This window comes from Apus apus, chromosome 1 (genome assembly GCF_020740795.1).
Source record: "Apus apus isolate bApuApu2 chromosome 1, bApuApu2.pri.cur, whole genome shotgun sequence".
NCBI classification, from domain to species: Eukaryota; Metazoa; Chordata; class Aves; order Apodiformes; family Apodidae; genus Apus; species Apus apus.
The window spans coordinates 28,586,970-28,599,978 of NC_067282.1; the positions used below are offsets into that span (position 1 = coordinate 28,586,970).

Sequence of the window (13,009 nt, forward strand, 5' to 3'; positions counted from 1 at the left end):
GTCTAAGCCTTAATTTTACACATACTAACAAATTATATTCCTATGCACATATGCACTACTTCTAATGTTAACCAAAGATAGACAGCTGACAACCTTGATAATCTCAACTATTGTATACAAACAAGCACTTGATCTTTTTTTTCTTGCCCCAAACCAGCCCAGCCCCCAAGGCCTCTGCATTTTCATGTGCATTGCAGTATTTCATGCTTGTTAAAAGGTGTCAGATAAGGAATAAGGAAAAAAGGCTAGTAAAGCTATTTCTAGGGAAGAACACAGTTTACTTCCATCAATGCAAGCACCTTCTCCTTTTGCTGTATGGTACCCACATCTACACTGTAAAGTATTTGAACTATGCTATAGGGTATGCTCATGTGCAAGAGGGGAGATATTACTGAAATCCAATCCAGCTGTTGGAACTGGGCCAGGTTTTTTCTGTCAGTTAGGCAGGTGGAAGTAGCCTGGTATTGACTTGCAAATGCTAAGCTCTTTGGTTACCCTGTATGTTTAATCGAGCTATTTTACTATCACAACTATGTAATCAAGCTAGCTCTTTCCTGTAAGCATGGATCTTCTGGTTTTCTGACACTGGTTCCTGTAATATTGAGGGGAAAGAGCAGAAAGAAAGAATTTAAATTACTTCATCTTTTAATTAAGTTTGTAGATGCAGAGAAATTAGAGTCAGTTAATCTGTTCTGTCTTTTCCACTAATAGCTGAACTTCCAAAAGCGAAAAAGTACATTTTACCAGAGTTTCTGAAAATGTATCTTTTGTATCCACAGAATAGCCAAAATTTATGTTAGTGTATGGTGTTTGTCTTGTCAAGGTGAGCCTGGCTTGTCCACTTCTGTGGGCTAGCTGGTGGAGGCTGATGAATGCAGCAGAGCAGGGGCAGTTGGCAGGCCAGCCACCCTGGTAATATTGATATGCTGGCTGGCATAAAAACATCTTTTTTTTCTGCCTCTTTGTCTCTGATGTTTTCTGGACTTGCTCCCATTGCAATGGAACTGTTGTAAATGTGTTGGTTAAAAAATTACACTCCTCAGGTGTCCCACTTAATGAGGTAGCTAGTCTGGGTGAGCACCACACTGATCTCCAGAACTTGTTACAGTGTTAAGTAGATTTTTAGTCATTAAATTATGGTTGTTCTTTAATCCTCCCTCTGACACAATTGTTGGTATAGCTAAAATGGTTTAAATGTTTAAAATTTGAATCACTCATTGTGGCAGCATTTGGTTATTTTTTTCTGTACAGTGAATGTATGTTATTAAACACCTTGTATCTGAAACTTCATTTTTAATTTAATCTAAGAAACCTTTATCCCAGCATAAAAAAAGGAATGTAATGGCACGAGCTTCTCACTAGTTATATTCTTGACACATTGAAATAGTTTTCATTTTCTGATTTGTACTGTAACTGAGGATGAAGTAATCTTATCGGGTGTCCTGAATTTCTTGTCTGTGGAAGTGATATACTTAAGGGACTTTAAAGTGCTTATAATGAATTAAGATTGATTTATTTAATACAAACTACAAATGAGCAGCAACCCTAAGACTAGTTCCAATATTTTATTTAGCATGAGCTCTAGCGTGCATACCATAGTACTAATGTTTTAAATTGTTTTTCATAAATAGAAGGACAGTTCTGACTGCTGTGTCTCAGATGGGTTTTGTCCTTTTGATTTAGTCTGAATTTTCTTCTTCTAGTCTTGTATAACTTTGCTAGAGTTTCATTTTGGTTTTGTTGGCTGGGCTTTTTTTTTTTCTGGGAAAAGCACACTACATTATGTATTTGCTACAGAGGGTTTTGGAAAGTATGTTATCTTTTCTGATGTATGGTAGGTAGGTACAGCTGATTGGTTTCAGGTTCCTTTTTTTTTTTTTTTCTTTTTCGTTTACAGAAGCTATATGAGTTGCCTTTTCAGGCATATATATTATGCAGTTGAACATTTTCTATGTTAAACAAAGGCTCAGGAAGCCAGAGGAGCTTGCTAGACTTAATTCTCTCCTTTAGTATCTCAATGCTATTCAAAACTTCAAAGTAATCTCTTTGTGTTTGCATCCAGGGTGTGGATGCATTTTTACAACAGTGATATTTGCTCTTTAACACATACTGAGCATCTTATGCACCTTTTTACAGAGTTTCACAATTGGTACTTGTGAGGTATGTGTGGTTGATCCAGAGGGTCCCAAATGTTTTGTCACTGAAAAATAATTATTTGAAGGTGCTGGTGGTAAGGTGTCAGCGTTTGACTCAGATCTGACGACAATGCTCTCGATCCCCTCCCCCTCCCACCCAGATAGGGAAGGAGAGAGAGAAAGAGAGACTTGGCTGGATTGAAAACTAAACTACACAGCTTTAATTAAACACTAATGAATGATATAAGAAAAAATATATACGATTATATACAGATATGTTCAGGTATGAGCAAAAGCCTCTCGCCTCCCCCCACCCCCAGCAACTCCCACCACACTCCCCTGAGCTGGAAACAGTCCCGAGAAATCCCGGAGCTGCTGCTGGAGAGAGCGGAGAGTGATGAGGGTCAGGAGAGCTCGAGCCTAAGGGTCGACGGTGCTGGATGGATGGAGTCCTCCCCGGACGCCGGCCATGGATGGAAGAGAAGGGAGGAAGAAGAAGGAAGGAAGTTGTCTTCTGTGATTTCTGACCTTCCTCTGAGCTTACGTAGATCTATGGAAAGGAATATCTCTGGCCAATTTTGCTGTCTGTCTAACTCAGCCTCCTACGGGGGGGTCACAGATCTCCCCGTAGTGTCTGAGCCGGCAGAGTGAAGGTGCAACCTTGAAGACCCAGCAGTTAGAAAAACATTCCAATGTCTTATCAACCTAGCTAGAACAGAATGTTGCTAGTTAAAAGAAAGCTCACTGAAGAAAAAAAAAATGAGTAAAAAGGGAAATTGGTTTCATCCTGGCTCAGACCAGGACATAAGGGTTACTGTTATGCTGATAATTCAGAATTTCACAGGTTTCTTTTTACCCATTGATAGTTGATATCAAGAGTTTTGTGTTCAGTTTTGTCTTCTGTCATAAACTAAGTATCGACTGAAGAATTAGGAAGGCATTCCCTTCTTCACAAGTAGATCTAAAATTGAACTTTGAGTTTCTTGTTAGCTTCTTATTGAAGAGAGATACCAGAGCTGACAGTGCTGGTATGATGAACGTGGCAGTATTATGTCTTGCTTCCACCCATTGATTGTGTCAAAGGCAGTTTCACAGGGACTGAGGCATTCTTTCAAATCTTATTTTGGGCATTGACTTGAGGCTTGCTTTAATTTCAAGGTCTAGTGTCTCTTAAATCTCTTTTGTCACCTTACCATTTTTGTGTTTCATGTCAGCCTGAAACAAGGTTCCCTTGCAGTCCATAACACAACAGTGCTGACATACGCACTGATTTTATTTGTTGGCATATAAAATTAGTTTCAGTTTTGAGACTTCGATAGAACTAAGACTTATTTTTCTTTCAAGTGGAAGGTGTAAGGGAGAGATTCTTGGCACGTAACATTTTGTATCTGGCTTTGGGGGGTATATTCAAGGTAGAAGTGAGAACACTTACCTTACAGCACCTAGTACATCATCTGGGGTTTTTGTCTGGTTTATTTTGGAAAATAACAAAATGCCAGGGGAATTGAAATCAGCAATATTGCTGAACATCTACTTTTGGCTTGTTATAAGACTTAATGGTACTTGGTGCGTTATTGTGGTTTTGTCAGCCTGTCAAACACACTTGCAAGTAATTGTTCTTCACAGGCGGTAAACTGGGGAGAAGAAATCTCTTTTTACAGAAGCCTTATGAACTTAAGTCTGACTTGAGTCATGTGTAGCAACTGAGATGTAGTGTTGTAGCACAACTTGGTAAGTCTTGTATGATCTTGTTTCTTGATAGTACATGTGGAGTAATAGTGAATATCCTCATTTTTTACTTTCTGCACCTTGCATATGGTGCATTAATGACCCTGTGTATAGGAGCAGCCTCACAGTTCAGATTTTGCAGGAGTAAATTGTAATAATTGTTGTCTTTTGTAGGAATTTACCTACAGGCCAAAAGAGATTTGGAGTCTGCTGTTTTTTGTTTGGGTTTTTTTTTGGTGTTTTTTTTTTAAATATTCAGTGAAGCAGTTCAGATTTGTTGGGTAGTTTTGAGGTGTGCTGTTTCACTGTGACATGAAGCTACTTGTTGGAGTACATTATACTGAAAAGTGTCTGTAGTCAGATGCTGTGGGTGTCAAACACTGTTTTAAATCCATTGGTAACATCTTGCTAGGCTTCAACTAGTGTCGCATATATAGACTTTAGCAGATAGTTGTCCTTCCAGCCTAGTAATGAATCTGTAGGGTTAAATTGCAGAATTATTTTGTCTCTTCTCTGTTTTAGCTGACTTACATGAGCTGGGGAAAATGTTTCTACTACTGTCTAGATCTCTTGTAAATGCCTATCAGTTCCTTACATGTTGGTGCTTGCTTCTAGTATAAAAGTGTGGTGTTCTGTTTATCGTGGTAATTTTTCCTTAAAGGAGGCTTGCAGTGGTACTTCAGACTGCTGCTTCTATATGCTGTTGGGTTATAGTATGTTTACTTCTTCTAAGAATGTAGGAAGGTGCTGATAAGTTCCTGTATTTCTAAAATGCTTAACCTGAAACTCAAGCTTTAAATACCTACCTTTTAAGAGATGCCAAATAAGGACAGAAAAATTAACTGGATCACTTAAGTGTGTTTTGGGGGAATAAAATTTAGATTATTCCAACCCATCTCCCCCATAACATGTAAGATTATAAATTTTGCCTATCAGTTTGCAAGTTTTAAAATAAAGCTTGGAAAAGCCCAGCTGGAGAGTCCAGTATATATATAGCATGATGCTATAGGTATACCTGCTTTTCCTGTAGTCACATGAGGGTTGCAGCATGTTTTTGATCTTAGGAGCGTAGACTCTCAAGGCAAGGATAGCCAAATTGCAGACGTTCAGAAAACTTATCATAGAGCAGTCCATCACTAGTGTATCAGCTCCTGTGGCAAAAAGGAGAAAATCAAGATGGGGAACAGTCTGAACAAATGCCAATTAAGTAGCAGGCATAAAATTAAGAAATTGGGCCAATGTCAAGTGCATACATGTGTTTTTCATGTGCACTACTATTGTGACAGTTGACATGTACAAAGTGGAATTAATGATCTTAAATATATTGCTATGCAATAGTCATATGTTTGGGGCATTAAGTGGAAATAATGAAGTTAGAAATAATGCCAACATGGATCTAGCTGAGAGCACAGGTTGTGATCCGATTGTGGCAAGCAAGTTTAGCTGCCAGGATGCACCGTAGACTTTTTGGGAACTTCAGTGCCATATACTTGTAGGCAGATTCTGGCCTTAACACTGTGCTGCTGATTCTTGGGCAATCCTACTGACCCTCCACATGCTGAATTTTTAAAGGTCCTGTGGCAGCAGGAAACTCTTCAAGACTGTGAGCCCTTAGTTCATTGGGGGCCAGATAAAATTAATTAGTTCTCTGAAGTTAAGGCCAAGTGATATCCCCAGTTATCAGCCTGCTTGCTCTGTGAGTGGAGAAGCAGCTCTGGACTTAGTGTTGGGTACAGTCTATTCTAGCTTTTAAAGGAGGAAGGACAAAAAGAAAATGTACCAGAACTGCTTTGAAAGAGAAATTACATATAGCAAGTTTAAAATGAAATACAAACAAACTGCTAAAAGGGTAAACCCAGGTACTATGGAGATTGCCTTAAGATACATATTAAAGCTCGAAAATGTATGCTAATAGTCAGCAAGAATGTCCATGCAGTTGATGACCTTTTAGAAGAATCTTTCTAAAGAGGACTAGCTTTCTAAATGAGGAAAAGATGAGAAATTCTTGTTGGTCTGTTCTCCCAAGTAACAAGTGATAGAACAAGAGAAAATGTCCTCAAGTAGTACCACAGGAGGTTTAGATTGGGTATTAGGAAATATTTCCTCACCAAAAGGGTTGTCAGACACTGAAACAGGCTACTCAGGGAGATGTTAGAGTCACTAACCCTGAAGGTGTTTAAAAACAGGTAGATATGGTGGGCTTGGCAGTGTGCTGTGCTAATGGTTGGACTATATGATCTCAAAGGTCTTTTCCAGCCAAAATGATTCTATGATTAAACGTAAAGCCGTAACGGAGTAGTCAAATATTTTGCGATTAGTTTGATAAAAGTGAAAAACTAGTAAAAAAAAACTGAAGCAAAATTGCAGTAGAGTAGGATCAGTGGGGCTGAAATAATGGAAGTATGAAATGAAGATAAAACCCAGATTGAAAAGCTGAGTGAATTATTTGTCTTCAGAAAGAAGCTTTGAATCTTCCCAGTAGAGCCTTTATGGATGAATGGCTCTGAGTTACTGTCTTCAGTCAAAGCATTATTAGAGGAGGTTTTAGAGTAAATTGGAACGATGCACAGTAAAGCCTTGCCTGGGACTGCACTGTATTTGTTTGTTTTTTTAAACTGAGCATACAGTCTTTCTTGAATTTGCCTTGCTTCCAGAAGAATGGTAGGTGGCAAATGTTATGGTTGTCCCCTAAAGAGCTTCAAATTTGATCTGATTTTTCTTCTCAATTAAAAATATTCTAGAGTATTATCACATAGATAAATGAAAAAATGTAGGAATAAATTGTAACTGGGGAGCAAATTTAAAAGTAAATTGTACCTTAGATACATTAAATCCCTGAGATTTCAAACCTGGCACATACAATTTGGGGTAGAAAATGCTAATGGGGACTCACATTAACTAATTTGTCCTATGATGGGGTACCCCTTAAAATTTAAGATAAGGAATAAAATACTAGATTTCAGAGTGGAGTTGGGGGCTGTTACTAGTGAGAAGGTTTGTAAAGAACTTTGATGGCTAGCACGTTTGGAATGATCAAGAAAAGGAACTTCTATAGCAGAAATCAGAGACAACCTTATCTAACTACATTTTTCCATTGAAATGCAGAGTTATGATGGGGAGGAAGTACTGCAAATTTTTTTTAGGTTTTTTAGTGCCCTTAAATTTGATGCAGTTTTCAAGATAATTCAAATATTAAATTCTAATATAACAAGAAACTGGAATGAGTGGTCTTGCTAGTTACATGCAATGACTTTGCAGGTTCTTCATTTGTCTCTTGCCTACTTACCCAATGCTGTCCCATCCCCCAGCAATCCAATTCTATCATACTGAGCTTTTGCAGCAGGCTCAGATGGTTACAACAATCAAACAGCTTAGCAGAATAATAAGGTAGGAATAAAGTGTAGTTCTGGTAGATGCTGTAGTGCTAGTGTCCTCTTACTGTGATAAGGATTTGCTTTGTTTCAAGCGTAGTTTATGCTTGTAGATGTAAAAGGAGAATTGACTCTGTGATTACTTGAGTGAATTGGTTAGTTAAGCAGTGGAGAGGACGACAAGCCTTCCTCACTCTCAAGTCAACCTAAAGTAATTAAATGAACAATGCTATGCCAACTAGTTGAGAACAGTGAAGCTAAGATAATGTTCTAAGCACTGAAACTACATCCTGTGTAGATTCATGGTGTGAAGTCTGCTCATTTCATTTACCCATGTTTGAGCTTTAGCATGTTTGGTATTTCCTCCAATGAATGATGGGAAGTGGTGGTATTTTCTGTGTCCTCTTGGTATTCATTGATACTTTTTAGCTTAGGAAAGTTATTTGCCCTAAGTCCTAAGGAACGTGGTAGTAGCAGTGAAGGTCGATAGCAAGGATAGGACATAGAAAGTATTTTAAAAGGCTAATTTTAGTTAGTTTGGGTGATCTTTCTAGGCTGCCAATCTAGGCCTGATTTTTTCTGAATTGCATTCTGATGGTACATGTCTTTCCCACTAATAGTAAAAGGAACCCAGGGTGGTTGTCTTCACTAGGCTAAAATTGTTCGTCAATCTTTAGATCTCCTTTAGCTAAGAGGAATAGCTGCATTGTGGGGAATATGTCCTGAGTGTCCAGTATCTTCAAGGAGCAGAGATATTTATGGGATGTTTTTCCTTTACAGTGTTTAGGCTATAGATCCTAAGTAACTCAGTGCCACTGTACGGCTTTGATTCCTTTTGCCACAAGCTTTAATCTCTCTTGTTTGACCTCAGTCATCTTCTGTCACTCATGGTTGATTTTGGCCAGATAGCTGGCATAGGTTATGTGCTTAGGTTGTGAAAGTGATCATATGTGAATAAGAGATTGTCTAACCTATATTTACCATTTCTTTTGGTGTGCACATATTAATTCTAGTGAAAATCCGTGGGAAAGTCAGTGTTTTCTGCCTTTGGGATACTTGCTGTCGTCTATGACAAACCTTTCTGTAAGGTGTATAAACTTAAGAAAAACACAAAAACCCCAAACAAATACAAAATACAAAATGAAACAAAAACCCAACAAACAAAAAAAAACCCCAAACCCTCAAAAATACACCACAAAAAAACAACTTGTGCATCTTGCTAGGAAAGACTGAGTTAGGAATGATGCATGCTATTTTCCTTAACTTTTGGTAAATAACTCTTTACCTAGAGGAAACTGATTCCAAAACAATACTACTTTACATACAAGTAATTGTTATTTTTTTATTTACAGACTATGAGAAGACACAGAAATGAAGTTACAATTGAATTGCGGAAGGTGAGTCTGCTTTTCTTTATCAGCTCTTTGCTAATAATGATCTGGTGTCTTAGCTAAATATTTTGCCATAAGCTTTGCTTTATGGCCCCTAACTTTGATAGAAAAGTTGTAAATTTGTAGATTACTTAAGTGCTGATTCTAATGTTAGTTTTGCTCTCCAACTCCTTAAGCTCAGAGCAGCAGAACAGCACTGCTTTATTGCAGTGTATTGCTTGAAAATAATCCATATTCAGTTTCTGTACCAGTTCTCATGTCATTACAGTGAAGCTGTCAGCTGTTCAAATGTTTAATGTCTCCTAATGGGAAAAGGGAGAGTTTTAGCATTTAGAAAGTGTTTGTTTTCTGGAAATTATTGCTTCTGTATAATAGAGGGAGTTAATTTTAGAGTCAGGTTTTGGTTATACTGCTTAAACACCAATGTATCTGGGAAGATCATGGCTGTGAGAGATGGCTGAGTTTGGTGCTCTGCCTAAATACAGGATTTGTTACACCCTTGTCCTTCATAACACTTCCAACATTCTTTTTAGGCACTGTAAATCTTGCTTGCTTTCACAAGCTAAGCTATCTTGGGCTTTGTGTGTAAAGAGAAGTGGTAAACTCTTCTCTGCATTTGGGGTACGTTCAATATATTTGAGGACTGTTGTTGGCCCCTTTGGTTTTATCCTGTTGAGACAAATTCAGTTCTTCACCCTTTCGTTGAACGTTCTGTTTCCTAGATTTGACTTGTTGCTGCTCCTCTGATCCAAATTGCCTGTATCTTTCTGGAAGTCTTGAAGGATGCAAGCCACAGCTGACGTTCAAATGGGACACTTCTTAGCACAGTGTTCTTATTTATATTTGAGTATGTTGTTGCACTCAGTCTGTGATCCGCTACATCCTTCGGACACTTCCGACAGTACCGCAAAGCAGGGGTACTTGTTCACATTCTCTGTTTGCATAGCTTATTAAATGCAGAAGCTTTAAAACATGATTGTTTCTTGTCTTTTGAATTGCATCTGCTTTTCCCAGACTTACTTAACTTAAATTCCCATTCTGTTCCCAATATGCTCCTAAGCCTCCCCACCTTGGTATCACCCATATTTTCTAATATTCGCATTAATGACTTGATGGAAGCACATGCTTTCAATAGTCTAAGTGTAGGCCAAGCTCTGTTGGTTTCCTGCTTGATGTATATCTCCAGGTTGCCAGTTGAATAATTGACAGTGGGGCTTACTTAGGAGTGCACACCCACCCGATTTCTTCTTAGTATTTTTTTTAATTATTTGCAAGAGAAGACAAAAGCCTTGCTAAAATCAAGGCAAGGGGTTTATAAATAGAAGTTATATTGATAGTAATGAGCTTGACTTGTTTTTGAGAAATTTTATCTGCACTTATCATCTGACTGTGTAGGAGCTACCAAAATCTCGTGCAGGTATTTTCCTGGGATCCTTCTGCTCTTCTTAAAAAAAAAAACAAACAAAAAAACCCCCCAACAATAACAACAAAAAAACAAAACAACAAAACTACTTTCTTTTTTCAGGTCTTAGAGAAAATACATATCTCATTACAATATCAAAAATAAATACTTAAAGGATTCATCCTGAGACTATAAGAAGTAGTTAAAGGCATCTAATTGGATCCAGATGACTGGAAAAAAAATAATCTTAATACTTACATAAGTATGATGTGTCATCTAAACCTTGTTTGATGCTTTCATATTTTTCTAATCAAAGAAACTAGCTGAAGATGTCTGAATGTATTTTGTAGCTTGAGTGAACTATGGCCCCATCAGTACTGGCAGATGACCGAGGTGTGGAAAAAGCAACTTCTACGTAAAGTGGCAGTTACCAAGTGAAAAATTAAACTAGCCAGTTCTTGCTTAAAATGAGATTCAGGTAATTAATTTTGATATCAGTTGAAGTTTTATTTTATGCTGGTGTGTTGAGTCAGTGTAAAACTGGCAGTATAGCTATGAAGTCTGTACTGAGAAGAGTCATTCATGGCACTGGGGCAGCCTGTGCCTGCTAGCAAAAAACCCTTCTAAAATACGGCTTAGCTAATACAGCCTATCCTCATATACCTCGTTAAATTAAGACTGCATGTGAGTGTTCCAGTGGAGTCTTTGGAGAGACCTTTGCAGTGCAAAGTGAGAATTTTTATTTTAATTGAATTCTGATAATTGATTTTTGTAACAGGTTACAATTTCAAGGCCATTTCATTACTGAAGTGTGGTGGGGAGCAAGTCATACACTTAAAACAAGGCAATGGGAAGAAGGAATCCTCTGTGTGCCAGTAATATGTGAGTGAAAATGAGGAAGAGGAAGCCTCTGAGCTGCTAGTGACTTTTCACTGAAAACTGCACATAAAAAGATCAGTTACACATTTAGAGAACCTTAAGCACTGGATGCAGGTCGAACTATAAATCAAGAGTGAGCAGCAGCTGCAGAACTCTTAAATGCAGAAGTTGTGTTCTTCTGCAGTGTTTGCCAAACATCTACTGCAAAGAGGAAATCTGCTTTACTAAGAGATTCAGCATGTGTCAGAGTTGTTGGTTTGCAGCAACTGAACTGGGACTGGTGGGCAACTGGTTTGCTGTGGGAGCTCTGTAGCAGATGTGAGACCATTACTTCTGGTACAGAACTGGGACTGAAAGGTGAAGTGATACATTTTACTAAGCTCCAGCAGTGGAAAGGATAAGCTGTAATATCATGGTTTCATTCTTCAGCTTTACAGCTAGCCCTGCTACACTAGCATGAGTATGCTAAATTCAGGACATGTCTGTATTGGCATGACCTTAGTGCCACAGTAGTGCCTCTTCAAAACAAAGGGGTTTCTTCCCTTAATCACAGCTACACAGATGCTGAGTCTACACTTGTCTTTTGAAGAAATTGGGCAAACTGAGCAAATTCCTGACCTGTATGGTTGAAACACTACATAGTCATGGGTTTGTCTTTTGAATCAACCTGTGTATAAATATCAAATGAATGGATCTGATGAAGTTGCTTACATCTCTGTTTTGTAAGGTGGAATAAATATAAACATTCACAGCTTTGAACGGTAGTAAACAATTTCTGCATGCATTCGTGTGAGGTGTTTATTCTTTTGAGATTACAGACGTCAGGGTGCATTTGCAGCACATTCTGTGTTTCAAAATATATTATCTCTATTCACTATCTTCACACCACAGCTCTTGTTAAAAAATAACCTTTACTTTTTTGTTGTTGTTTGTTTTGCTTACTTTTCTTTCTTTCCCAATCACCTGTTATTTGATTAGGAATTCAGCTACCAAAGCTATCTCAGACATACAAGGGTAGTAGTCATCTGGCAGAGTCCTGGCTGAGGCATAGGCTGGCACTGTGAGACAGTCAGATGATACTCCTGATGGTCAGATGCCCTTTTCTGATTGCATATTGGCCTTGCTGAACATGTGTTTTATGCATTTTTTTGGAATGGGCCTGCCACACTTCTGGAAAGATGGTCTTGGTGTCTTGCTATATTGTTAGTTCAGCAACAGGCCAAAGAGTTTGAAAATTAGTCATCTCTTTTTTCCAGACACATAAGGTAATGATGTCAGTTTTGTTGACAGAGACTGTCTCAGGATTTAGAATTTAAACTTCCCAGTGTAGTGCCTGGTTGAAATCTGAATGTTTACCACTGAATTTCCACATTACAGAAATCTGAAGGCTGCTATGTTAGCAACAGGGCCGCTGGAACTAATTGGCTAACCTAGCAGATCAGTCTGACTCTGAAGGGGAGTGGGGTAGGTGTGTAATGCTTAGGATTCAGTTTAAGTTTCCACACCTAAATGAAGCCTGTAACTCCACTGCTGTGAGAGATCCTTTGCTCCATTTGCTTGGCTTTCTGTGAGGAAGGAATACTTTGTGTTTGGGCTAGTTGTGTACTTTAAGAAAGGTAGTCCTTCTCCATGTCAGTGTTATGGTCACTGGGTTAGATGCCACCCTTAAAATGAAGCCTTAACACTCCTAACCTCATCAGAAACAGAGGATCCTGTCCTTTAAGGCATGCTAATTAACTGGAAGTTAGTTTGTAAGAACTTGCAGGATTTCTCATAAGGTTTCTTTTTCACTTTCTTGGCAAACTCAGTTGCCTCTGAGACCTCATAGGCATGAGTTCCAAAAGCTCTAATTGCCAATTAAGTGTGATGCAAGGCAAAGCAATTATATTTTAAACAAGTGGTGGATGAAGGAGCTATGGACCACATATCTTTTTAACCTGTTTCCGTGGCATACTGTAATTGTTGCCCCTATCCTGATCTTTCTTAAATAAGATTGCTTATGTTCACAATAGCTCCTAAATTAAGTACTGAGCCTTGAGGAAAGGAGTCTATTGTCATCTTGCTGGGAGAGCTAAGGTGAGAAAAATCTTCTTCTGATTCGCA

At 38.4% G+C, this 13,009-nt stretch overlaps 1 protein-coding gene across 1 annotated transcript in view; it reads left to right on the forward strand.

Annotated features, from left to right (window-relative positions):
* KPNA3 (karyopherin subunit alpha 3) overlaps positions 1-13,009 on the forward strand; it is a 53,028-nt gene that overhangs the window by 11,819 nt on the left and 28,200 nt on the right. Inside the window, exon 2 of the mRNA XM_051622368.1 lies at positions 8,587-8,631. Within this exon, the coding sequence (XP_051478328.1) occupies positions 8,587-8,631 (45 nt within the window). The remainder of the gene's footprint in view (positions 1-8,586; positions 8,632-13,009) is intronic.